The following is a 27,512-nucleotide window of genomic DNA, read 5'->3' as shown; positions in this document are numbered from 1 at the left end:
CATGGAGGGACAGGAGCCAGGGAATGGCTCCCAGTGCCAGAGGGCAGGCATGGATGGGACATTGGGAATTGGGAATTCCTGGCTGGGCTGGGATTCCCAGAGCAGCTGGAATTCCCTGGCAGTGCCCAAGGCCAGGCTGGAGCAGCCTGGGGCACTGGGAGGTGTCCCTGGGATGGGATGGGCTCACTGCAGATGATTCTGGAACATCCCCAGGGACGAGACTGCATCCAGGGCTTGGGCAGTGCCCAGGGAATTTCCCGGGGTCAGCTCCTGCCCCTTGTCCCACTGCCTGGCATCACCCAGGGCACCCACCCTGGCATCACCCTCTGGGCACAGCTCCCCCAGCTTCCCCCCATGCCAGGGCACAGTCCAGGTGGGACCTGGCCATGGAACATTCCCTGGAGAGCTCCTGTGCTGAGCCAGCCCCTCAGGACACAGGGAATCCTGCCCTGGCCCCCCAGCCCATCCCCTCAGCAGATGTGGCTCCTTCCCAGAGCCACCAGAACCAAGCACCAAGAAGGATTTTAGGTACAGGACCCCCAGAACGTGGCTCTGCCCCTGGAATTCCAGCTCAGGATGCTTTTCCCTGTGCGTGCATCCATCCCAAGGCTCCCTGATGGTTCTGTCTGCTCCCCAAGGTGGGGCAGCTCCAACACCTCCCCTTGTGCCCCACCAGCCAGGGAAGGGGTGGATGGTGGCTGAGCTCCTCCTGCTCTTCCCTCACCGCTGGCTCCCCGAGGCTTGGCCCAGCAGCTGGAGGACTGGTTGGGTTTGATTTCCTGTCTGCTGCAGGTCCCAGATGATGTCACCCCCAGGATATTTTTCCTGCTAATTAAAGTCAGATGGTTCCTCTTTCATTTCCACGGGCCCTCCTCGCAAGGGGAACTACGAAACCTCTCCCCTGCAGAAGAGCAGGAGCTGCAAAGCTGAGCCTGTGGGAGCCCCTGCAGAGGGGAAGGGTCTGCAAGGGGGTGGCACATGTGGGGAGGGAGCTGGTCCAGAGGTTTGGGATGAGGAGGATGAGGAAGAGGGCAGGATTTCAACAGCATCGTGGGAAAACCAACAACCAGCAAAGCCAGGGCTGGGCCTGCGCTGGAATACAGTCTGAGGTTCCTTTTCTCACCCAGATCTGAGAGAAAAATGTTTCTGTTAAAGAATAATTCCACCTTTTTTTAATATATTTCAGGGCCATGGAGCTGCTGCAGGGCTGGAGCCCCTCTGGGGCCAGCCTGGGAGAGCTGGGAATGTTCCCCTGGAGAAGGGAAGGCTCCAGGCAGAGCTCAGAGCCCCTGGCAGGGCCTGAAGGGGCTCCAGGAGAGCTGCAGAGGGACTGGGGACAAGGGATGGAGGGACAGGAGCCAGGGAATGGCTCCCACTGCCAGAGGGCAAGGCATGGATGGGACATTGGGAATTGGGAATTCCTGGCTGGGCTGGAATTCCCAGAGCAGCTGGGGCTGCCCCTGGATCCCTGAAAGTGTCCCAGGCCAGGCTGGACAGGGCTTGGAGCCGCGTGGGGCAGTGGGAGGAAAGTTGGAATTAGATCCCAAACCCTCCTGGAATTCCAGGACGTGCCCACTCCAGTGGTGCAGACTTTGAATGCCCCAATTTAACACAAAGCACAGCTGATTTCTCCCATCATTTTCACCTTTTTCAGCTGCTAAAAATTATCCTGTTCTCCCCTGGCTCCCAGAGAGCAGCCCAGGGTGGGTCTCACAGAGATGAGAAGCTGAAGTTCATCAGGGCTGGGTGGGTTTTGGGTTCCATCCCTGCAATTTTTTTGCTGGTGGTGGGTTGGAAACTGTTGGGTTTGTATCAACTGACAGCAAAAATTTCATTCAGAAAGGGGAATTTTGGCTCATCCCAGCAGTTTGGGGTTTCTGTGATCTCCTGGAGCTGCTCACAAAGATGTTCTGGAGAATTAGGAAGTATCTGACAAAAGGATGACTTCCCCCAGGCCCCTGAGCAGTGCAAGTGTCACTGGCAAAGCCCAAATTCAGTGACTGCAGCTCCCAAAACCGTGTCAGATTTAAGCCCCATTATCAAAGCCCATTTCTGGATTTGCCTGGATCATTCTCTCCTCACAGACTCAACAGATTCCAGAGGAAGAACTGAAGTTTCTCACTTCAATCCACATGAAAACTCCAACATCTTTCTCAGAAGAAAGGGAATTTCTAATGGGCTGGGACACTGCAAAACCTGCATTAATATTTATCTGACAGCAGAGCCTGGCTCTCAGTAAAGCTCCTTCTCCCAAAAAAGCAGCACTGAAATCCCCCAAGGTTCTTCCCCCTTTTTCATCCTCCTGCCCTCATTTTGGTGTCGGTTTCCCAAATCCCTGTGCCTCCTCTGAAGGAAAAACCCCCTCTCAGTTGCCAGGGAAACAGGGAGCAGGGAATTGGCAGCTTCAGCACTGCTGAGAGGAGCTGCAGGGAGGCAGTGGGGCTGGAGTTAGGGAGGGAAGGTCCTGGAGCAGGGACACAGCTCTGCCCACCCCAGCCAGCTCCCGAATTTTGCATTACCCTGGTGAGATCTTCTCAGCCTTCTCCTTTCTCCTCCAAATCTTTCAGCCCGGCTTGGCTGGGCCCAGCCTGGGGGAGCGGGAGGTGTCCATGCTCATGGAATGGGATGAGTTCAAACTCTTCCAACCCAAACCAGGCTGGGATTCTGGGGTTCCCTTCTCCCACTGCACAGTTTACACCATTCCAGGAGTGTCCACACATCCCAAAAAATCTCATTTTTCACTCAGAGATGGGGCAGAACCTCTTGGTTTTGCCCAAGAAAACCACCCTGCACCCCCTCTTCAGCTGAGCACCTGCCTTGTTCTGAGGAGAAGATTCTCCTTCAGTTCACCAATATTTACTTGTATTGTATATTTATAATATACAATATGATAATCATAACAATTAAAATTCAAAAATTATAATAATAAAAAACCCTCCCTTCTTAAAAAACTCTCACCTATCTTTAACTTTCAGGGTTTTTTTAACACACACAATCTCCAGCTATTGAAATAATACTGTTTTAAAAACAGACTTTTTAAAAAAGCATGTACTTTTAAAAGATACGCTTTTTAAAAAAATGCCCATTTAAAAGAATATTAAAAATACAGATTTTAAAATTTAAAAATTATTTTAAAATCTGTATTTTATTAAATTATTAAAATTATTTTATCTAATTATTTTAAACCCGTATTTTATTTAAAAATACAGATTTTAACATTTATTTGAAATTTTAAAACACGGATTTAAGGAAAGAAACCCTCCAAAACCCATTCCAAAAATGTTGCCCCAACACTAAGATGGCTCTGCAGGCAGGAGGAAAATTTTGGATGGAAAACTCTGTCAGGTCCTGTTTCCGTGGCAGTTTCGGGTATGAGCAAAGCCTCTATTTATAACAAAAAGGGGAAATAAGAGGGACAAGGGCTAAAAGCTCTAAGTTCAGCTATCAAACACAACTATTTGCACCATGATAAGGAGAAGCCAGCCCTTGCTTCCATGCCAGCTGTTTCCCTCTCTCGGCGGAAACGCCGCTCTGCGGAAGCCAGCTAGGCTGGGAATTGTTATGTGCCAACCACACGTACTGAGCCCGGGTCCCTTCTCCTGGGGCTGGGGCTGTCCCAGCCCGTGTGGCCACCACATTTCCCACAGCATGGCAGCAGGGCTGGCCCCGGGCTCCGTGCCCTGAGGGGACAGTGCCCACTGGGACTTACGGGATTTTCCGGGCGGCAGCGCCATCGGCGGAGCGCAAAGGGAAGCTGCTCCAGAGGCAGTCGGCTGCCAAGCAGCTGTGGCAGCGTTTGAGCTCAAGGTGGTCGGGCAGAGAAACCAGTCTGATGGTGGGTGAGAGGAGATGAGAGCATGGGGAACAGTGGGAGAGGTGGGAGAACGGGGGAAGAGCAGCCAAACGGGAAAAGGGAACGGAGGAGACGTTGAAAGGGAGATTCAGACAGGTGAGGAATAAAGGGAGATGTGAGAAAGGGAAAAGGGTGGAAGGAGATGAAGAGAAACAATGTAAGAGACATGTAAGGTATTCCTGAGTTAGGCATTCCTAATCCCAAGCACTCCTCCCGAGGACACGGCATCTCCTGCCAGCTCAGGCTCCGCCACTTCTGGCAGAGCAATTCAGGAGCAAAGATGACCAAAAACCCTAAAAAAATCCCTAAATCAACTGGCCAGGTGATCCTGCTCCACTCCACAGCTGGATTTCTTCCCCAGAGCTCTCATCCTTTGCACTGCCTGAGGGCTGGGAATTAAATCTTCCAGGTACAAGGTTTGGAGCCACTCAACATGGACCCCAGGGCCAAGGTCAGTGCCTGGCACACCAAAACCATCCCTGCTGGAAGGGAAAGGCTGGAAGTGGCTCCAGTTTTGGGCTCTGCAATGCTCACAGGATTATGGAGCAGAACTCCATAAAAACCTAAAAAATGTCCCAAAGGATCCAGCACTCTGAGCTGCATCCTGAGTATCAGCACTGGGAGCTGAGGGTGGTGGTTGGAGTGGGACACCCAAGGAATGCCAACCAATCCTGGGAAGTGATCCTGCCTTTTCCATAAATAAAACTCGGAAAAAGGAATATTGAGAAAGAGAGAGTCAAGCGTGGAATGGTGGGAGGGTGACAGCAGGTTTGGGGGAGGGAAGTGGCCTTTCCAAAGAATCCAATGTCCCGTTCATGGCAGCACAGAAGAAACGTGCTGCTGGGAGAGAGAGGACACGGGATGGGAGCCCCAGCCTGGCTGGGTGCATGGGAATGCTCAGTGACATTTTGGAGAAGAGGAATGGCACAAGGAGACGCATCCTCAGCTCATCCTGCCCCTGAGAGGCTCCTTCCACCTCAACCCAGCAATTCCTTCGCTGGGCTCAGGCAGGGAGGGATGCCCTAGAGGGAAGAGCTGCTCCCAGGGATCCGTACCGGAGCGTGGAGTGCCGGCCGGAGCGGGACACGCTGTTCCCCACGGGAGAGGGCAGGTTGCTGCCCCTGTGCAGGTCCTCGATGGAGCGGCTCCAGGGCTTGGACTTGTCCATGGAGCTCTCCACGCTGCTCTCCGGGCTCTCAAAGTCAAACCTGCAAGGAAGAGGAAATTCCAAGGCCGGGTGAGGCGGGAGAGGCACGCGCAGAGTTCTCATTCCCGCTGCAGGTTTTGCTGGAATCACAGAATCACTGGACAAAGCCAAACGGGACAAAAGCAAAGGAAAAGCTCTCCAGAACCACCAAATCCAAGTGATCCCCCAGCGCTGGGAAGGTCCCTTCCCACCCAAACCATTCCAGGGTTCTGTGATGCCAGCAGGTGGAATAATGGTGGAAAAGGAGAATTGTGATGCTGGAGGGACATGGAAAAGTCCAGGGAAACAGGATGAGCTTCACAAGGGGAAGGAAATTCCACAACAGGCTCATTCAGGCTGGGAAAGCCCTCCAAGAGCATGGAATCCAACCATTCCCAGCCTTGCCAAGGCCACCAGTAGGCCTTGTCCCCAAGTGCCACATCCACAGGGCTTGCAATCCCTCAGGGACACATCTTCAAACAAACAAACAAACAAACAAACAACTTCTTCAACATAAAATAAATCCAACACTGACTGTTGCTGAGGAATACCCCTGCCTGGAAGGAAAGGCTGGGAATTCTGGGAGCTCTCTCCAGTGAATCTCCATAGATCAGCTGTGCCAGCACCACTTTGGTTTCCTCCATCCCAGTCTGGCCCCACAAACCTCCCAGCACATTCAAATATCACCACCATCATCCCAGATTCCCTGATTTCTGACTCCTTGCCCGCTGTTCTGCTATTCCAAGCAGGAATTGCTTGTTCCCCTTCCAGCTCCTGAGGTTATTACTCATGTTCCCCATGCGAGAGGGGAAAAACCCAGCGAGCTCCTTGCGTACATTTGTATAAATTTAGGAAGAAAGGCTTTGTACAAACATTTCTTTTTGCTGTGCACGGTTTTTTCCAGTGGCTAACATTTGAAACCATAGGATTTTCCCTCATAAATTTTCCTGCAGCCCCACCACAAATCTCTTTTCTGGGCAGTGACGGATGTAAATCTGATGGCAGCCTTGCTAAAAATAAATTATCGGCTCTCCCCAGCTCGAGTTTTTACTCCAAAATTATCTTTAACCTAAGGCTTCTCTTTCATTTTTATAGAAAAAAAATCTGCTACGATATCCTGAATGAATGTGGATTAATTCCCCATGCCTGGAATTGCCCACAGCCAGCTTGGATGGGGTTTGGAGCACCCTGGGGTGGGTTGGGAAGGCTCCCTGGCCATGGCAGGGATGGGCTTGAAGGTCCCTCCCAACCCAAACCAGTCTGGGCTGATTCCATCATCATAAAACAAAGTCTCAGCTGAAGATCTCCACTGAAAGCTGATTTTCCCCTCTGGTTTTTCAGAGCCCATCTCATGATTTATGACCCAAACAACTAAACCTGATCCCAACGCCCCAGATGTCAGAAAGAAACTCGGTTTCCACTCTTCCCAATTCCCAAAATGCCCTGGAATTGCTGCTGAGCTGTGCTGCAGCACATCTGCTGCCCAGCACCCCAGCCTGGCTGCAGGGTGGGAATCCCTTTGAACACAGCAGGAATACAAAGCCCTGGGCCCAGACACCAACTGCAAACCTATTTCCAAGGAACCCTGCATCTCTCCACACACTGTGGGATGGGTTCTCCACCCCTAAGATGCTCAGAAACCAAAGGTAAAAAATATGAACACAGATGAATAATCTCAAGGTTTAAATTCAGGTTGTTTTTGGTTTTTTTTTTTGTCTGTTGTGATGAAATAATTCCAGCCTCACATCAAGATTTCCTCTGCTGTCAGGCCCACAGAATCATGGAATCATTGAGGCTGGAAAAGACCAGAACCACCAAACACTTCCATGCCCACCAAGCCACTTTTTGAACAATTCCAGGGACTGTGACCCCATCACTGCCCTGGGCAGCCTGTTCAATGCTTAACCCCTTTGCAATGAGGGAATATTCCCTAAAATCCATGTATTTCCTGGCAGGAAATCCCAGGAATGTCTCACTTACGTGACTGCATACTGGGCAAAGGACAGGTACTCCACCAGGACATCCAGGCCTTTGTTCTCTTCATTGAGGAACTCCCTGACCCACCTGTGAGAGAAACACCAGACATTAGAGCCTTCCTGGGTCTTTGGGATTCCCTGGAATTCTCATAAAACCGGAGACAGAGCCACTGCAGCACTCTGGGCAAAAAAAAAGGGTTTTCAGAGTGATTTAGAGGACTTTAAAGAGTCCTTTAGATGCCTTTCCAAATGTACTGAAATGAGGGGGTTTTTTGCAGCACTGTGAAGGTCAGCTCCTCACACAGGGACTTGGCTCAGTTTTTATCTCCTCCTGATTTCCAGCAGGCTGTAAAAGCAGGGAAAGAATCTCTGATGGACACCCTGGGTGTACATTTAACAGCAATTTGGCCTCTTTTTTTTAAAAGGTGTTCACCTGTAGCAGTGAATTCCGGCCCCTGGGTTTTGCAAAATAATTCAGGGAAGTCTGTATGTTGCAAAGCTTTGATAATGCCAAGAAAAACCTGAAAATCCATCAATTAAGGGGCAGAGTGAGGGGGGAAAGGAGCCTCAGCACAGCCCCAGCTCTTCTCTGAACCCCAGCTGGGGCAGCAAATCCCCTGGGAGTGTCTGGGTGCCACTGGAATGAGGGAATCCAGGGAGGGAAGTGGGAATTCCAGGCTCATGGAGTGGGAACCCATCACCTCTGACTGATTCTGCTCTTCAGGAGGGACATTTTTTATCATTTCCCTGAGAAAATAACCAGCCTGGTGTTTCACAAAATGTGTTTTGGAAAGAATCCCTCAGCCAGGGGGCACAGAGAAATGAGCACTGGTGCTGTGCCCTCTTTTCTTGCTCTGGGGCAGCAGCCAGGCTCCTCCTGCCCATCCCAAATCCAGGGGGATCCATGGATGCCCTGAGCCTCTGGGGGGAAATCCCTGGTGCTGGAAAAGGAGGGAACACCTGGCAGGGCTGTGGGAGGAGTGTTTGGGATGGTGCAGATCCAAGGAAGGTTCCCATCCCCACACTGGGACTGCAGTTCCTCCCACAGCTTAAAATACCCCCATTCCCTCAAAATCCCAGCAGAGTCCCGAAAAATCCATGGGACTGAGCTGGACACAGGGTGTGACCATGGAGAAAACCACTGGAAAAGCTCCCTGGCTGATGCCCCAGTGCTGGACCAGCTTCTGGTCCCACAGGAAGGTGAAACTGGTGGGAATGAGGACGGGAAAAGGGATGTCTGATAAAAACCTAAACTCTGATAAAAACAAAACCTCTGGCAATTCTACTGCAGCAATCTGGGATGGATTTGCTGCTTTGTGCATAAATCCTGGTGCTGTTATTCCCAGCCAGGCTCCGTGTTAAAGCTATGAGGACAGCAGGGAGGGTGATACATAAATTTATAGTTAAATTTAAAATTTAATAATTAAATACATTAATAATTTCTAAAATTTTATTATAGTATAATTTTAAAATTTTATTATTATTTATATATTATAATTTTAATTTTTAAAATTCTAGAAAATTTAAATTTCTAAAAATATTATTTATTAAAATTATTATTTATTTAAATTTTAAATGTATATAGTATAAATTTATCACATATATATACAATTATATATATATTTATTCTGGACACAGCTTCACTCCCCGTGCTCTGACTGAGCAGGAGCTGACACCAACCTTCCCTTAGCCCTCAGAAAAATGTGGATGAATCCATCAGGAAAGGATTAAAGCTGAATTATCCTCTTGAGATGCCCAGCTCCTCTTAACTAAGCCCATCAGGCTTTAATTAGCAATCAAGTGGCATCACTTATTGACATGCAAAGGGGTGTATTCTCAAAGACAGACACCTTCAGAATTCAAAAATTAATTATTAAATAATAAAAAAATAAATTAATGAATAAAATCAATTTTATAATAAAATTAGTAAAAAATAGAAATAATAAAAAACAGAAATTAAATTGAAGCAGAGGCATCAAAAACTCTCACCCAATGTGGTTTGTCCTCAAGGAAATTTCCAGTTCTCGGAGCACCTGAGTCGACTCCTGGACTCGTCTCCTGAATTTCTGCAATGGAATGAGCAGCAAAAATAACAATTAGGCTCTATTAAAAAACATCAACATCTCACCCAGCACAGAGGGAATGAAGAAAACATGGGGGGAAACTGAGAACTCCTCTAAATCCCCAGGAATGCAGCAACAACAGCCCAGCAGTCAACAAAAACACGTGTGGAGAGATCCCTTCTGTTCCCAGGAACATCCTGGAGCTTCCAGGATTAAGGAAATTAAAAGCCTGGAGATAAATAAACATTTCCTAATAAGCCAAGCTTTGGTTTAACACCAAACTTTCTCCTGAAGGTTGCAGAGTCCCTCTGGAGGTGGCAGAGAGCCAGTGGGGGCACCTCAATCCCATCTGGAGCAGGACTGGAGGATCCTCTCCTCCCTGCCCATGGGAAGGGGCTAAAACAGCTGGAGAAATCCCTCTGGAGCAGCTGTTCTGGCACATTCTCCTTCCTGAGCAAGACCCTAATGGGTGAGGAAGGATAAGGGCAGGCTCAGGTGGGATATTGAGAAGGAATTCCTGGATGTGAGAGGCCAGGTAGAGCCATGCAGCAAAACCAGTGCCAGCACGTGAATGGCAGCAGGAACTCCAGTGGCATGAGCTCTCCAATCCCTGTGGAAACCTTCAGCAGGAATCCTGGTGGGATGAGCTCTCCCATTCCTGCAGGAACCCCAGTGGGATGAGCTCTCCCATCCCTGCGGAAACCTTAACCCCAGCGGGATGAGCTCTCCCATCCCTGCAGGAACCTTAACCCCAGTGGGATGAGCTCTCCCATCCCTGTGGAAACCTTAACCCCAGTGGGATGAGCTCTCCCATCCCTTCCCGTGTCAGAGGGGCTGAGCAAAGGCTGTGGGTGATCTGGAGCGACCCAACAACAGGCAGGAAACCAGGGCAGTTATTTTTAGGCCCTTTGGGTTTGTCCTTTATCCCGGGAGCCCTGGGTAAGAAAGGCTCCAATGTGAGCCCAAGGAGCGAAGCCAAACGCGGAACAATCTCCAAACCCTGCGGAGGAAAAGCACAAAGACCCCGTTCACCGGGCTGGGAAACTTTCACACAGGGAAACCTCAGGGTTTCCAAGGAAATGGCTCCCTGCTCCTGGCTGGGGGCTCCAACCAGAGCAGTGTCAGAACCCAGGACATTGCTCTGGCTGCCCTGGAGCACTCCAGACCCTGGCAGGGGCTCAGAGACCTTGGCACGCAGTCACAAACACCTGTGCCTTTGATTTTAACCCATAGAAACAATCACCAGCTTTGTGTGAGGAGTTACAAGGCCACAAGGGTTTGAATAGAATGATAGTGCATTTGTCACAGGGTGAAAATGGAGAATTTTGGGGTTTTGGAATGGGGGTTCAAGAGGCAAGGTGGAGGAATCTGGGCATGTCCTGTCCTCCTTCTTGTCTTCCATCTTCTGCTGTGATGGTGGCACTTCTGGATTGGTTTAGAGTAGAGACAGACTGTCTAACACAGGTGATAGGTATTGGAAAGTTATTGTAAATAAAGTACACGTAGTTCTTAGTATGAAAAGCTAATACTGCCCCAAGGAATTGTCACCATGGATGGAGATGATCACCATAGAAGGAACTGATCACCAAGGATGGGAGCTGATCCCCATGGACGGAACTGATCCCCATGGATGGAGCTGTCACCATGGATGGAGATGATCACCACAGAAGGAACTGACCACCAAGGATGGGAGCATATGTCCAATGGACTGATCCATGATGGCTGTCACTGGTGGAGTTCCATGGGATGTGATCATGGATGGAGCTGTCACCATGGATGGAGGTGATCCCCATGGATGGAGCTGTCACCATGGATGGAGGTGATCCCCATGGATGGAGGTGATCCCCATGGTTGGAGGTGTGATCATGGATGGAGCTGTCACCATGGATGGAGGTGATCCCCATGGTTGGAGCAAATCACCAAGGATGGGAGGTGATCCCCATGGATGGAGGTGATCCCCATGGATGGAGCTGACCACTATGAACAGTGCACTCAGCTGCACTGAGCCTCTGCCAGGCAAGTTCCCAGAGAAAAGGACTCAAACCTCGGACACCCCTTCCCAGGGGTGAGCAAAGGGCCATCAGACAGGGGCTTAGCCAAAGCCAGGCCTAGAGCCCAGCTCAGAGACAATGTGTCAGGTTATTTACTGAAGCCAACATTATTGAAACAAGCTGTGCTCCATGTCAGATGGCCCTTGGCTTCCCAACATCTGCTCTCCTTCCCAAGCTGGAAAACTGCAGCAGATTTAGCAAATTCCCAATTTCTCTCTGCTTCTCCCTGCAACTTTGCAGGGCATTTGCACAAAGGCAGGAAGGAACCTGGACCCCAGGACCATCCTGGCAGGAGGAAACAGGATGCTCCTCACCTTCCTGGTCACTGCTGGGTCCAGATATCCCTTCAGCTTCTGGATGTAAGTGTGTGGAGGATTCTTCACTTGGAATCTTTCCTGGAAAAGAGGCAGGAATAAACATCAGCCATTTTTCCGTATTTGCTTTACCCAGAAAACACACGCACCACATATATATTAAACAATACATATTTATGATGCATTCTCTTCCTAAGTGGATAATCTAGGCATGCAATTAAAATAGATTTAAATGGATCTTGATATTTATATCAACAGTATAAAAAGACACCTTAAACATTCGGTGGGAATTCTGAACTTTAGTTGCACATCCATCTGAAGTTCCAGGGTTTCTGCTCAGCAGGAGCATGGAGAGGAAGGAGAAGGGTCAGGAGAGGAGATGCATGCACCAACACAAAATCCTTTTGGAAAAAACCTCCCACTGTCCCAGGCTGCTCCAGCCTGGCCTTGGGCACTGCCAGGGATCCAGGGGCAGCCCCAGCTGCTCTGGGAATCCCAGCCCAGCCAGGAATTCCCAATTCCCAATGTCCCACCCATCCCTGCCCTCTGGCAGTGGGAAGCCAGTCCTCAAAGTCCCAGCTCCTCCTGCAGGGATCACTCAATCTCCAATCAATCCCTCCTCAGCCCCAGAGCACAGATTTTGCTGGCAAACACCAAAGCTCTGTTTTCTGAGAGTTCCCTGATTTTTCCCTGCTTTCCCAGTGTCCAGCTGGAAGTTTATCCCACCAGAGCTGCTGTGAAACACGAGCTGTTCCCTGGGCAGTGTGCTGTGTCCAAACCTCCTCACAGCATCCCCAAACACTCTGATCCTACTTGTATCTTGGAAGAACTTTAAGCTATTCTAGCCCTTTCCCTGGAGGAAAGACCTCATCCCAATCTCCTGAAACTTCCTCTTTTATCTGAAACCTCCCTTTATTAGGTCAGGATGCAATTCTGACTGCATTATCCCGAGCTTATTCCAGAATGAACAGGACACTGCTGCCCAGTTACCAGAACTGTCTGAACACCACAAGTTCTTCCTGTTATTTTCTTGTTGCTTGCTGGAAAAGAAGCAACCCATCATGGCCAGCAGGAAAAGAATGAAGGAAAATCTCTTCTGTGAGCTCCACCAGCCCTGGTGGGAGCTCTGGAAGCCACAGAGCACTCATGGCTTTCCTCTTTTACAACTGGATTCTTTTTCCATGCACCTCCACACGGCTCTGGAATTGGCATTTCCTATTTTATCTAAAAAACAGCTCAGAAAATGCAAAGCTCTTCCCTGAGGGTTCTTCTCTGGACAAAGTGACACCAGCAGGGTCTGCCCTGCCCCTGCACCATGTCCACCACCGTGGATTCTTCTTGGCTCTCTCTCGGAGATCCTTGGGGCCAGGCTCACCTCAGTGGCTCCCATGGGGCACTCAGAGATTTCCTGGAAGCCCAGAGTGGTTTGGGTTGGAAGAGCCCTCAAGGATCCCCCAATTCCAGCCCCTGCCACCTCCTCCTGGCAGCAGAGTCCCATCCCAACAATGCTCCATGTTCCCTCTCCCATTTATTCCCCCATTTCTGCTGACAGAGCCGTGTTCAGTCCAACCCCCCAGAGAAGCTCTTCTGCTTTTATGGATTAATTCCTCTTCCCAAGTAATCCACCCTCATCTGCTGGAGTGACAGGAGCTTTTCCCAACCACCAGCTTTAATTGCCTGGAATCCTCAAAATGAAACGTTTAAAGAGACTCAAGGAGCACATTAAGCAGTCTGGGATGCAGCTACTGGATGGTTTTGTTTGTTTTCTTCAAACCTGGCTGTAATTATGTATTTATGTAATAATCTCTGCAGCAGCTTCGTGTAAAAAGATGCTGCTCATTCTCGTGGAGTGGAATTATTTGGGTTAAAGAACTTTCCAGACATTATCCATGAGCAGCAAGCTCCAGCAAGGCTCCTACCTGAGGAGTGACCAAAAATTACTCGTGGTAAACACCTCCTAGGCCTGGAAACATTTTTACAGCCCCCTCAAGTGTTTCTTTTTTTGCTGGTTTGGAAAGCTAGGAGGGATTAGCTTTTAAAATTGCCCTTTCCTGGCTATGAGTCCTGTCTGGGTTTATCCAGCTCGGAGTGTTTTATATTAGAGGCTGATTAAGAAGTTGCAAGGGCCAGGCTGTGCAGTGAGGCCTCCAAGTCACCCTGGATGTCTGGTCACAGCCATCCTCTTCCCAAAAATCTGACTGGCAGCTCCCAGGGGTTGGGAATGGAGCTGGTTGCTGGCTGATCTTCCTGGAATCCACCAGGATGCTCTCATCATCCCCCTTGGGAGCACCCCAACACCAACACTTCCCAAGGCACTGCTGTGCCTCAGAAACCATAATTAAAGAGTTAAAAATCCCTGCTTTTTTTCCTGTCAGCTCCTCCCCTCCACTTCTGGCAATTCCCACCCACTCCTTGGCCAGCTCCGCTTCCAAGCCCAGGATTTAACACCATCTGAGTGGTGAGGTCGGGCATTTTTACCACACACACACAAAATAAAAAAGCCTAAAATCCAGATTGGAGCGGCCAAACCTTGCTCAGCAAATGCTGTGGGGTGACATCACGACTGGGACGTGGTGGCTTCCCTGGATTGAGCCATTCAGACACAACAAAGTTCCTAAATCCTGGTGAAACCCTTTTTATCTGCCCTGTGTGACTGCTGTGAGCTGCAGCATTATCTGCAGGCTGGAAGGACAGGGGCACAGAGCAGCAGTGACTGCACATTGCCTTTGTCAGCCACCTGCAAAGCAAACCAGCTTAACTCCCAAGGATAAAGATCCTTCCTGGCTTGGAAAATCCCTGAGGAGGGGTGTTGGAAGGCAGGATGGAACAGCACAGGGAATGCAAGGACAGAGAGCAATGAGATGAGCTGGGCCCAGCACCTTCCTCTGCAGGAATAAATGGGGAGAATTCACTGGGATTAAATCCTGAGAGGGATTTGGGACAAGGGCTGGAGGGACAGGAGCCAGGGAATGGCTCCCACTGCCAGAGGGCAGGGATGGATGGGACATTGGGAATTGGGAATTCCCGGCTGGGCTGGGATTCCCAGAGCAGCTGGGGCTGCCCCTGGATCCCTGGCAGTGCCCAAGGCCAGGAATAACCTGGGATGGGGAAGGAGCGTGACTGAATGGCTCTAAAGTCCTTTCCAACCCAGCCCATTCCATGATTCCGTAATTCAGGGGAAAAGCAGGAGCACAACAGCTCTCCTGTGCCCCCTTCACCCAGAATTAGCACTTTCTTTTCTGATGGACACAGAAAAAAAGGGAGGCTGGGGGGGCTTTGCTTCAGCAGCCAGGAGGAACTGCTGGACCTGTGCACTTCCTCCTGCACGTGATCCTACAAGGAGCCTGACACATCTCCTGGTCCCCCAGCTCTGGAAAACGCATTCACTCCGGAACCAGGAAATTGTGCCTTTCCCAACAACCCCTGGCTCCCAAAGCCACTCAGGGCATTTTTCTGCATTAGCCCATCTGCTATTCCCATTATTATCATTATCCTCACTAAGCTGTTTCATTCCTGGGATTCACAGATGCTGGGGAAGCACCCAAGTCGGGATGAGAATCCCACGGGCTGTGCTGGGAGCGCATAAACCTCACGGGCTGGGACAGGGGGGAAGGAGATGGACAAGGAGATGGGGAGCAGCGTCTCAAACACATCTTGAGCACGGTGCAGAATTCCCCAGCTCCCACAGATCCAGAGGGTGGCTCGGTCCCATCCCAGCAATCCAGCCATTCCCACCAGCAGGACAGCATGTCACTGTGGAAGTGTCCTCGTGGAATGATTTATAATATTTATGTATTCCAGGGCACTATTTATATATTGTGAATATATATATTTTATATATTATTTTATATATATATATTTCTATTTTTATGTATTACATGTAACATTTTTATTATATTTAATATTTATAATATTTAATATTTATAATATTTATAGAAATAATATTTATGTATTCCAGGGCACTATTTATATATTGTGAATATATATATTTTAAATATTAATAATATTTAGATATTATTATATAATATATTATATATATATATATATATATTATTATATATATATATATATATATATTATATATAATAATATATATAATATATATATTATATATTATTATATAATAATATATAATATATATATTATATATATTATTATATATGTATTATAATATATATTATATATTAGCATATATTATTATATATTTGTATTTTTATATTACGTGTAATATTTTTATTATATTTAATATTTATAGATATAATATTTCTATATTCCAGGGCACTATTTATATATTGTGAATATATACTATATATGTTATATATATATATATATATAAAATATATATATAATTAACATATTGTTATATATGTTAATATATAACATGTTATATATATGTTATATGTTATATATACAATTAACATTATTAATAATAATATTAATATTAATTTTATATATATTTATGTATTCCAGGGCAATAATTCTATATTTTGAATATATATTATATTTTATATATTATAGATAACGTAATGTTTATTATTATTATTAATAATAACAATAACAATAACAATAACAATAATAGTAATAATTTTGATATTCCAGGGCAATATTTCTATACTGTGAATATATAGATATTTCACACCCCATATGCTGCATTTTGGTGCTTTTAGTGACACCTGCTCACACTGCTGTGATTGAGGGGGTGGCAGCACCCCCAGGGGGCTGTGCCAGACCCCAGGCTGTCCTCCCTGCCCAGTGTGTCCCATGGGATGGCTGGCCAGGGCAAAAGTGGCACTTGGTCCCCTGGCCCTGCTAGCTCCCCAGCGCTGCTCCACCAGCCCTGCTTCCCTGCCTTTCCAAAGGATGGGAAGGGCCCATCCCAGGGAAGGGACTCATCCCAGCCCGGGGGTGGACTGACTGGGAGTTGTGCAAGGAGATTACTCCAGATTGCAAATTTCCTCCCCATCTGCTCAGGCTGCTGTCTCAGCCCATGCTGGGCAGTGAATCAGCAGCAGCTGCAAAGGGTGGATCAGCTCCGAGGGGGAATTTGCACATCCAGGCTGGGATCAAACAGCTCCTGCCTGTCCCACTGCCAGCAGGAGCTCAGCACAGAGCTCACACCTCTGCAGGGAACAGCCTGGCACAAATCATGGAATCACAGACTGGACTGGGTTGGGAGGGACCCTAAAGCCCACCCAGTGCCACCCCTGCCATGGCAGGGACACCTCCCACTGTCCCAGAGCGTCCCCAGCCCCATCCAGCCTGGCCTGGGACACTGCCAGGGATGGGGAATCTGCACTCACTCACAGCAGCTCCTGCATTTTAGAATGTCTCAGTAAAATGAACCTTTAAATAGCTCAAGCTTTACATTCTCTGCACAGGAAACTCATGGGAAAAAAGCAATTCTTCATTAAGCTTTACTTTAAGGTACCTGTGCAATGAATTTAAACTGCCAGAGGGCAGGGCTAGATGGGGTATTGGGGAAAAAATCCTCTCTGTGGGAGTGGAGAGGCCCTGGCACAGGGTGCCCAGAGAAGCTGTGGCTGCCCCTGGATCCCTGGAAGGGCCCTAGGCCGGGTTGGATGGGGTTTGGAGCAATCTGGGATGGTGGAAGGTGTTCCTCAGGTTGGAACTGGATGAGCTTGAAGGTCTCTCCCAACCCAAACCAGTCTGGAATTCCATGACTGTATCAGACAGCCCACCACTGTAACAGCTGACTAGGAAATGTCCCATAAATGTCCTTATCCCAATGTCCCTGACCTCCTGCCAAACTCTCACCCTGGTTGTGCCAAGCTCACATCCCAAGGGAATATCCCACTCCCCCAGTGCTGGATCAATTATCTTCATTGGCCATTACTGCTGAACTTCAGGCATTCTGCTGCTGGCTCCCAAGTTCAAATCCCACTCTGTCACATTTTGTATTCCCCCCCAAAATGCCATTCTTGCTGATCCACCACATCCTGCTGATTGCTGCACACCCTGCACAGCTCACCAGGAGCTGCCTCAGCAGCTGGCACTGCCTAACCCAGGCTGTTCCCAGCCTCTGGAGGTGAACAGGGGCTCAGCCTCCTGTCCCTGGAGGTGACAGCTCCAGCTGGCACCACGGAGCATGACGTGGGCAGCCAGGCACTGCCTGGACTGAGATCATCTGCTCATTTGCTCATTTGATCACTTGATCACTTGTTCATTTGCTTGTTTGATCATTTGATCATTTGATCCTTTGTTAATTTGTTCATTTGCTCATTTGATCATCTGATCATTTGTTCATTTGTTCATCTGATCATTTGTTCATTTGCTCATTTATCATTTCTTAATTTTTTCATTTGATCATTTGTTCATTTGCTCATTTGCTTGTTTGATCATTTGTTCATTTGATCATTTGATCCTTAGTTCATTTGCTCATTTGCTCATTTGATCATCTGATCATTTGTTCATTTGATCATTTGTTCATTTGCTCATTTGCTCATTTGATCATCTGATCATTTGTTCATTTGATCATTTGTTCATTTGCTCACTTGTTCATTTGTTCATTTGCTCATTTATCATTTGTTAATTTGATCATTTGCTCACTTGTTCATTTGATAATTTGCTCATTTGATAATTTGCTCATTTGTTCATTTGATAATTTCTTCTCATTTGCAAGACTCTGAGGTCAGGCTGAGCCTGTGCAGGGCAAACCCAGCAGCGTTCAGCAGCCAGAGGGAATCCAGGAGGGAAGCATCAGAGTGGAAAGGGATATCCCTCTGTGAGGTGGCATCAAACAGCTTCTGCCTGACCTGCTGCCAGCACAGGCTCCAGCCCAGAGCTCACAGCCCTCTGGGACACAGAGAAACACAAATCAGGGAATGACAGAACCCCAGGATGGGCTGGGGTGGCTGCAGCTGTCACTGCAAGGCCTCCAGGAGTGGTTACCAACAAGGGAGCAGAAGGAAGGAGTGTCTGAAGCTCCTGGGAACAGCAGTTTCCTGGGTCCTGCAAGGTCCTGCGAGGTCCTGCGAGGCCCAGGGACGCTGTGGATGGAGCAGCTGGGAAGAGGCAGCTCTCAAGGCTCTCCAGAGCTCCTTACCTGGTCACAGATGAGCTCCCACTTCTTCTCGTTGTCATACTGCCGCAGGAGCCGGGCTTTGTCGGGAGGCAGGTTCATGGCATTCTGTGGAGAGACAGCAGCACTGTGAGCATCAGCCACAGCCAGACTCACTGCAGCACACCGAGGCTGAGGCTGCTGAATTGCTTCCTGTGAATTCCTGATGCCAGAGCTGCTCAGGAACGTTCCCTCCCCGTGTTGGTTTTGGCCCCAAAAGCGCCGGTGAATCACCAGGCACCCAAGGGCAGAGCTGGGACACACGAGGTGAGCGACCCAGGCCAGCCCCGAGCCCCAGGTCCTGGGTTTTTAGGAAAAAAGTGTTCCCTGTGAGGGTGGGGAGGCCCTGGCAGAGCTTCCCAGAGAAGCTGTGGCTGCCCCTGGATCCCTGAAGTGTCCCAGGCCAGGTTGGACAGGGCTTGGAGCACCGTGGGATGGAGGAAGGTGTCCCTGCCTATGGGATGAGCTTTAAGGTCCCTCCCAATCTAAACTAATTTTGGATTCTGTGACCATCCACCTCCCTCCAGCAGAGAGGACAGGATTCCCTGAGCTGCCACGGCACAGGAGCCAGTCTGTGCCCCAGCCAGGTCCCATTCCCTTCCCCTGAGCACATTCCCAAGGGAAACAGCTCCCACTGCAGCTGGGCTGCAGGACAGTCCTCTCCCAACAGGACCATGAAACGCCACTCCATTTTACTGCAGCAGCCATCCGGGCTGGAAAAGCCACCACACACCACCTTATCTGGATGACACAGATCCTGCAGTCAGGATTGCTGCTGCCCAAGCCCCAGAGATAACAATCCCAGACTGTGAGTGACAGGAGTCAGAAGGAAGGGGAGAGGCAGCAATTATGTGATTCCTATCGCTCCTGGCTCCTTTGATGTGAGCTCTCCTTCCAGGACAGCTCTCTCTTGGGAAGGGCAGCTTTCCCAAGAGCCCGGAATGTGCAGCATAACTGTCATGCTTGTGCTCCTGGAGCAGCCAGGAACAGCTGGAGGGGACCCAGGAACAGCTGGATGGGACCCAGGAACACCTGGAGAGCTCTGCAAACATCAGGTCTGGAAAGGATCCCCATCAGCACAGCAAGGCCAAGAGGTGGGTGGAGAATCTGCTGAGCACCTCCTGGGCTCCAGCACCTCCTGGGCTCCAGCTGGAATCCCCAGAGTGGCCCCAGTTCACCCAGTTAACCCCTGGGACCACAGGCCTCTGGCTGCCCATTCCCAGTGAGGAAGAGCCGGCTGGTCCTGGTGGCACCAGACACAACAATAAATCAGCAATCAATAAATCAGGGTTTCAGACTGAAATCCCACTCCAGGAGCACCTTCCCAAGCTGTGTGACACACAGCCTCCAGGTTTATTCCAGCAGGATGTCCTGGGGGTCCCTGGAACCACCCCAGACCCATCCTCTGCCCAGACTTCCTTTGTTTCCTCAGGGAAGGGAAAAGGAGGGATGTGGACAAGCAGCACCTGTGGGCATCCAGGACACCTGCCAAGCAGGACACCTCACTGGCACCTGGAAAATGGGAATTTAGGGAAGCTCCTGGCAGGACCACAGGTGCCAAGGGCGGTTCTGTGCCAGGGATGCAGTGCTGACCACACTGATGGACACCAGGACAGCCTTGGGAACGAGGGGCAGCTGAGGATTTGCTCCATCCCAAGGAGTGTTCCTGCTCCTGGGGATCCCCTCCACACCTCCTGCTCCCATGGCTGCTCCTCCCAGAGCTTGTTTTCCATCAGATAACAATGACTCTTTCTCCTGCTCATCTCTGCTGTCATGCTGACAGTATTTATAGGCTCTGATCATATCTGCGCTTGCTTCTCCTCTCAGTCTCTCACCAGGCACCTTATCAGCCCTGCTTATCATTTCATGCACTTCTTGGTATTTTTCCTGAGGGTTCTTCCAGCGCCATTCCTCACTCCCGAGCCATATTTCACAGCTCCACTGGCTCCCAGCTGGAGGAAAAGCTCCGGTGTTTACCTGCAGTGCAGCCCTTGCCAAGCCCTGATCTCCTTAGAGCTAATCAGCTTAGGCACCCCGGCTGGCAGGGGGACAACAAACCTGCCTGGAACCCTGGGCAGGGCTCAGCCATGGCAGGGCTCCAGCAGGGATCAGAGCCTGAGCAGGGAAAACAAGGGCCAGGCTGCAGGGATCTCACTGCCAAAGGCAGGCAGCTGGTCCCAGGCTGCAGCAGGGAGAGCTCTGCTCTGCTCCACACAACCAAACCAACTCTAGAACCCTCTCCAGACACTGCTGCCCTCTCCCACAGGGAAAATCCTCCCTGCACACCCTGAGCAGCCAGGCTCAGCCCCTGTGTGCAGGCTGAGGGTGAACTGCACTTCCCACCACCATCCAGAGTAAATCACCAACCAATCAGCCCCCAGATTTTACATTCTTGTAGCTTATAACAAGCATGACACTGAAGATGTCAAGATGGCTGCCACACACGCCCAAGGACAAAAGACTTAGTCCCAACCTTACTGTTAGTTTTTGCTAGGTATGTACATGCAAGTATCTGTGCTCCAGCGTAGATGCCCTGGACACCTTAATTAGGTAGACAGGAGAGGGTATCAGGCTCACCTGTAGCCACGATATTTTCTGAAAAATCCTTTCCTAAGGATTTTTCCTCCTGAGAAGCTGAGAGGCCTCAGGAACAAAATGTAACCAATGGTTATCTGCTGCTGTGGGATGCAACAGGTGCATCTGTGATTGGTCTCGTGTGGTTGTTTCTAACTAATGGCCAATCACAGTCCAGCTGGCTCAGAGTCTCTGTCCCAGACACAAGCCTTTGTGATCATTCTTTTTCTATTCTTAGCGAGCCTTGTGATGAAATCCTTTCTTCTATTCTTTTAGTATAGTTTTAATGTAATATATATCATAAAATAATCAATCAGCCTTCTGAAACATGGAGTCAGATCCTCATCTCTTCCCTCATCCTGGGACCCCTGTGAGCACGGTCACAGTCACCCCTTGGCTGGAGGGAACTGGGAAGGGAAGAACCACCCTGGTTACCTGCACAGCCTGAGGGAGGTTTGGATCTGCCAGTGAGTGCCCAAAGGAGGGCACAGGGATGGGGAAGGGTCTGCAGGGGACAGATGTGGAGCATTCGGGGTCACTGGGTTTGTGCAGCTGCAGGAGAGGAGGCTGAGGGGAGACATCTGGAGCTTCCTCCTGAGGGACAGCTCCGATCTCTGCTCTCCGTGATCAGGGACAGAACCTGAGGAATGGCTGGAGCTGTGCCACAGAATTTCAGGTTGGATTTTGGGAAAGGTTCTTCCCCCAGAGGGTGCTGGCACTGCCCAGGCTCCCCAGGGAATGGGCACATTCCCAAGGCTGCCAGAGCTCCAGCAGGACTTGGACACCAGGGATGCACAGGGTGGGATTGTTGGGGTGTCTGTGAAGAGCCAGGAGCTGGATCCATGATCCTTCTCACTCAGGATATTCCAGGATTCTGCCAGGATATTATTATTATTATTATTATTATGATTATTATTATTATTATTATTATTATTATTATTATTATTATTATTATTAATAATAATAATAATAATAATAATAATAATAATAATAGTAGTAGTAGTAGTAGTAGTAGTAGTAGTAGTAGTACAGGATATACCTTCTCTGAAACCCGGACTAAGGATTTTCTTACTCTCAACAGCCACTCCCTGCTGGAAAACAGGATCCCAAACCACAGTATTTTTACCTCCATGGGAAGCAGCAGTTTGGGTTTTTTTTACATCCCTGCATGGCACTATCTCAAGGGGCCCCTGAAATCCAAGTGCACTGCTCCCAGGTCCCTGACTGCAGCAGGATCTGAGGCAGGGGCTACTGAGCTGGCTGCAGGAGCTTTGCTGGAGTCCCACCCAACCAGACACACTGGGTTTTCTCATTCCCTGTGGATCCCTGGAATGACTCACCAACATCTCCTGGCCACTTCCAGCTCCTACAACCCTGGGCTTCACACATGCCAGTGCTCTTCACTTAATGACAGGTCTATGTCCTGTGGTTTCCCGTTTCCATCTTTTCCCAATTAGAGCTTTGGAGGCTTCTGAGAGCAGAACTATTCCCTTCCCAGAACAATCCAAACTCCTGCCTGTGTCCCCTGTGTCACCACCCACTTGTGCAGCTGGAGCAGATTTCCATTCAAAATGGATCCCCAGCTTCCACGAGGATCCCATAAAACCCTTTCCTGTCAGTAGGAACTGCAGCTGAAGCAGCCCCACTGCTCTTCATCCTCATTTCCATCCACATCCCCACCCCTGGCCAGGGATGGCTCCTACCAATCCAGGTGAAAAATAATCACCCAGCTTATTTTATTTTTAAAATTTAAATTTTATTTTAACATTTTATTTTAACCCAAATTTTAACAACCCAGGTGTTAAAAACAAACAAATTTCTGGCCATGCTGTTTTGCCCCCCTGGCCGAGCAGCCGAGCCCAGGTGATCTCAACAGCTTCACCCCTCTCCTTCCTCCCACAGCCTGGGGAATCAGTCCCACCTTCCTCACTGCAACTTTCCACTATCTCACGGTGCTCCCAGGCCTGGGAGGGGGGAGAAGCCAAGCTCTGGCACATCCCCCTGCCTGGAGAGGCTGCAGGAAAGCGGAGCCCTGCGCTTCCGAGCGCTCAGCAACACCTCCAGCACAACCCTGGAGGAAGCACAGCTGGATCCTGCTCAGCCTCCTGCTGTCTGCAAGGGCTCCTGTCCAAGCCATCCTGGCTCCAGGAGCACGGCACTTGGCTCTTCCCCCCGAATTCCAAAGTTATTCATGTCTGCTGCTGCCTGCCAAACAACCTAGGTAAGGTTTCCATTCCTTTTGGTTTGCTCTGCCTTGGCTGGATAGAGCTGGGCCTTAAATTAATCACAGTAGCAGATGGAAAACTGGGGGGAGTACGAGCAGACCTCCAAAATATTAAATGGCTGAAGAGTTAAAAATAAAACCAGAGTGCAACAAGGAAATTTCTGTATTTTTAACCAAGGAAACAAAGCCCAGCTCCATCCAAACTGGCGGAGCCTCCAATTCCAGGTTCTAGGACTAAAAATCTCACTTGTGGACTGATCTGCAGGGTTGGGCACCACCACCACCACGGCTTGGCTTTGTCCTTGATGTCAAACATGTCCCTTGGGGCTGTCCTGCTGTCCCCTTCCATGGGAAAAGGGCACTGAGGGAGCTGCTGGTGACCACACGTGGTGGCCTCAGCCCTTGGGGGCAAAGTGCTGCTGCAGCCAGCAGTATCCAGGGAAAATGCTGAAACACATCCCACGTGGCAGAGCAGGATAAAGCATCCAGGTGGAAAGGGAAGCACCAGCAGATGCCTCCAGGTGCCACCTGCAGCCCAGGTCACACCAGCACCAACACCAGTGCCAGTGGTGGAACGACTGAGCTGTGCTTCTTCCAACTTATTCCTCATTTTCCTGAGGATTAAAAGGCACAATGTTTTGGAAAACCAGTGTAGGAGCAACTCAAAAGCATGAGCATTGCTAATTAATAGCATTGCTAATTAATAGCATCAGACTGCTGCTCTTATTGATCACATCATCTTCAAGTCTGCATCCCTTTTATTAATGAATCCTGGCATCAATTGTGCTGGGAATGAGCACAGAGTCCTCCTGATCCATTTGTTCCCATGAACAGCCCTGGATGTGTCAGTAGGAGCTCATGAAGCCCTAAAATGTGGGATGTCCTCACCATCCAATGGATGGGGATGGAAAAGGCAGAGCCTGGCAAGGGGAGCTGAGTCTGACCAACACCAGCACTGGAAGAAGGGACATTAAAACCATCCCAGCAAAGAGTTAAACTTCCCACTTCCTTGAATGACCTTGAAAGGAATAAAGGTATCCCAGGAAATCCTCCTCCACCCTGATGTGGCAGGTGAGGGTGAAGGGAATTCCCACTGCTCCTCCATGAGATGCTGCACAGGAACTCAAACTCCTGGGAATTAACTCCCAGCTGGCTTTTCCTCCTGTCCTCCCTCTGACTGGGATTACTCCCACCTTCCAGGACTCCCAGACAGATGGAAAAGCAAACCTGGATCGTTTCTGGCTTCCCAGCAGCACTTAGGAAAAAGATCAGGGCTTTAAAATCCTTCAAACAAGTCTTGGTGCTCGTGACTCAGATTTACACACCCACATCAAAGCTCTGCCCATACTCCAGGCTCCAAGGCCTCCCTATCCTCACCTGGAACTTCCCAGTCTGAGTTTATTCTCCAGCCCACCTCCTTCCCAACTCCTCAGGCTCAGCACAGCACTTTGCCTGCAGCTCCCTGGGGTTTATCTCACTTTCTCCACCACGATGAGCTGCAATCCTGATTTTTCCTGCATTTCACTCAGGGCTGTTTTAAGGCAGAGCCTGAAGTATTTTAACTTTTATTAATACCCAGTGAGTTCTTACAAAGCAGGCCCAAAACTGGCTCCTAAGTCAAGCCCATACCTCCCAGCTCTGTAACCCTGAGGCAGAGCAGCCCTTCCCTGGCTGGAGGGAGCCTGAGAACCAAACCCCAGCTCCTCAGTGCGTCCAAGTTTCCTGCCTGGCACTGAGCTGCCCACATCCTCCCAGTGACCAGGATCCAAGAGCAACCAAATTCCAAAACCATCAAAAAGAGAACATAAATCAGCTCAGATGGGTTCATGTGATACTGTGACCCCTGGCTGCCAGAGATGTGATGGCTGAGGCTGGAAATGTTCCCTCACAATCCCTAAATTTAGCTGGTGTGAAAAGGAACAGTTTAGAACAGGAGGGTGCCCAGGCAGGAGCAAACCCAGGGCTCTGTGCTCATCCTTTGAGGCTGGAGCAGGACAACTCCAGCTTCCCAACTCATCCTCTCCTGGGACAACCAAGGGGACAGGGGCTGCTTGGAGCCACCAAGAGTCACCAGTGGGAGCTCCTGCCTCACCCACTCACTGAATCACCTCTAACCCGAGTTTACTAAAGGTCTGCAACACCTTGGTACAGCGTTAATGGGTGCATTAATGTGGCACTTGGGGACAGGGGTCAGAAATGGCCTTGGCAGTGCTGGGGGAATGGTTGCATCTGATGATTCTAGAGGGTTAGGGTTGGATCTGATGATCCTTGAGGGCTAGGGCTGGATCTGATGATCCTAGAGGGTTAGGGTTGGATCTGATGATTCTAGAGGGTTAGGGTTGGATCTGATGATCCTAGAGGGCTTTTCCAACCTTGATGATTCCACAATTCTTCATCCCAACACACTTCCCAGGTGAAACACACACTGAGCAGATCACCCACAGCACAGGAGGGCAGTGCCAACCAGGGGGAAAATTCCCAAAATCCCAGAATCATCCAGGTGGGAAGAGACCTCGAAGATCACCGAGTCCATCAACCCTGCATCACCACAACCATCCCTAAGCCACGTCCCCAGGTGCCACATCTTGGACACTCCCAGAGATGGTGACTCTACCACATCCTTGGACAGCTCATTCCAATGCCTCACTGCTCTTCCAGGGAAAAAAAAATTCCCAATATTTAACCTGAACATCCCCTGGTGCAACTTAGGGTCATTTCCTGTCATCTTTTCACTTGGGACATGGCAGAAGAGCCCAAGCCCACCTCACTCCACCCTCCTGTCCAGGAGCTGTAGAGATCAATGAGGTTCATGTTTTTCTCCAGACAAAAATTCCAGAAGAAATCACAAAATTCCAGAAGAAATCACGAAATTCCAAAAGCAGCAGATCCTGTCCCCGAACCCTGCTCACTTGCCACGGCTGGAGAAGGTTCCTCACCCTGCCCTGACCCTGCCCTGTTCCTAACCCCTGTCCTGTGACCCTTCCTGCAGAAAAAGTCTTTGTGTAGCTCCAGGAGCTGCCTACCAAAACAACCTCGGGATTTTTGTGCAGCATTAAAATTTAATTCCAGGGCCTGGCCTGTAAAACTGCCCTTAATATTCTCCTAGAATATTAAAATGCAACTTTTTGCAATTTTCTGTGCTGCTTAACTTCCCAGCCCTGCTCCAGTGTGTTTATTTAGGAAAGCCAGAGGCAACTGAAGCTGAGCTCCAAGTTCCCTGACTTTATGAGGAATCCAGGCTAGGCTAAAATTAAATGTGCTTATTGTTCTAATCCTCCTTCTCCCCTCCTGTTTTTTTATTAAACTTGTCTTTGATCTAAAAATACCAATGCTCTGCCTGCACCAGGTCTTTCTCTTCCTAAAGATGCCCTGGATCCGTAGGGAAGAGCGGGAGAAGCTCCCCCAGCATGGAGGGACCTGCTGAGGAGAGAGGACACGGCGTGTGGAGCTCATCCCTGGGAAATGATTGGGAAAAACACCCAAGTCAAGCTCTTGGAATTCTGGATCCGTGATTCCCCAGGTGCATCTCTGTGGGCCTGAGGTCATACAGGAACAACTTCTTCATCTTTGGAAGGGCAAAGCTCCCAAAAGCATTTGGAAGGGGATGTAGAAATCTGTGGTGACAACCTGTGGTTCCTCAGCTGGTAAGGAAGGACTGGAGCATCCAGGAATTCTGTGGAAGGGAAGGGGGAATATTCCTTGGGACACCAGCACTTCCTGGGTGTTCATGGCCCTGCTACAGCATCAGCCTGGAATCCTGATGGAGCCTGGCTTGGGGACAGCCAGGCCTTCCTGCCCCATGGTGCCCACATGCAAGGCACACACTGAGATTCCCATGTTTTACCACCACTGTGGTTTTCCATGACTTTTCTGAGCCCTTCTGTGTCTTTCCTCCTTCCCCACGTGCAGCTCTCTGCTCCCTTTGATCAGCACTTCCATTTGCATATTTATCATAAATTAGCATTTCCTTCCCAGAGGTTAATCAGGGCACTGTAGGGATGGAAGCAGCAACACAGAGCCACCGGGGGATCACTCCCTGAGTGATGGGATAGGCTGGATACGAGGGACAATTTCCTCAGGCATTGGAATGGGCTGCCCAGGGCAGTGGAATCCCCATCCCTGGAGGAATTTAAAGCCATGAGGATGTGGCATTGGGAACCTGGGGCAGCGCTGGGAAATGGTTGGACTGGAGA

The 27,512-nt window shown here is 49.5% G+C and overlaps 1 protein-coding gene across 7 annotated transcripts in view; it reads right to left on the bottom strand.

Moving 5' to 3' along the window:
• FMNL2 (formin like 2) overlaps positions 1-27,512 on the bottom strand; it is a 115,944-nt gene that overhangs the window by 32,834 nt on the left and 55,598 nt on the right. For all 7 annotated transcript variants that reach the window (XM_030952021.1, XM_030952020.1, XM_030952023.1 and 4 more), the window contains exons 2-6: positions 18,507-18,590; positions 11,444-11,524; positions 9,005-9,081; positions 7,020-7,103; positions 4,909-5,061 (exon numbers count right to left, since the gene is read on the bottom strand). In XM_030952021.1, coding sequence (XP_030807881.1) covers positions 4,909-5,061; positions 7,020-7,103; positions 9,005-9,081; positions 11,444-11,524; positions 18,507-18,590 — 479 coding nt within the window. The remainder of the gene's footprint in view (positions 1-4,908; positions 5,062-7,019; positions 7,104-9,004; positions 9,082-11,443; positions 11,525-18,506; positions 18,591-27,512) is intronic.

This window comes from Camarhynchus parvulus, chromosome 7 (genome assembly GCF_901933205.1).
Source record: "Camarhynchus parvulus chromosome 7, STF_HiC, whole genome shotgun sequence".
NCBI classification, from domain to species: domain Eukaryota; kingdom Metazoa; phylum Chordata; class Aves; order Passeriformes; family Thraupidae; genus Camarhynchus; species Camarhynchus parvulus.
The sequence above is the reverse complement of the archived record's forward strand: the minus strand, read 5'-3'. Positions and strand labels throughout refer to the sequence as shown.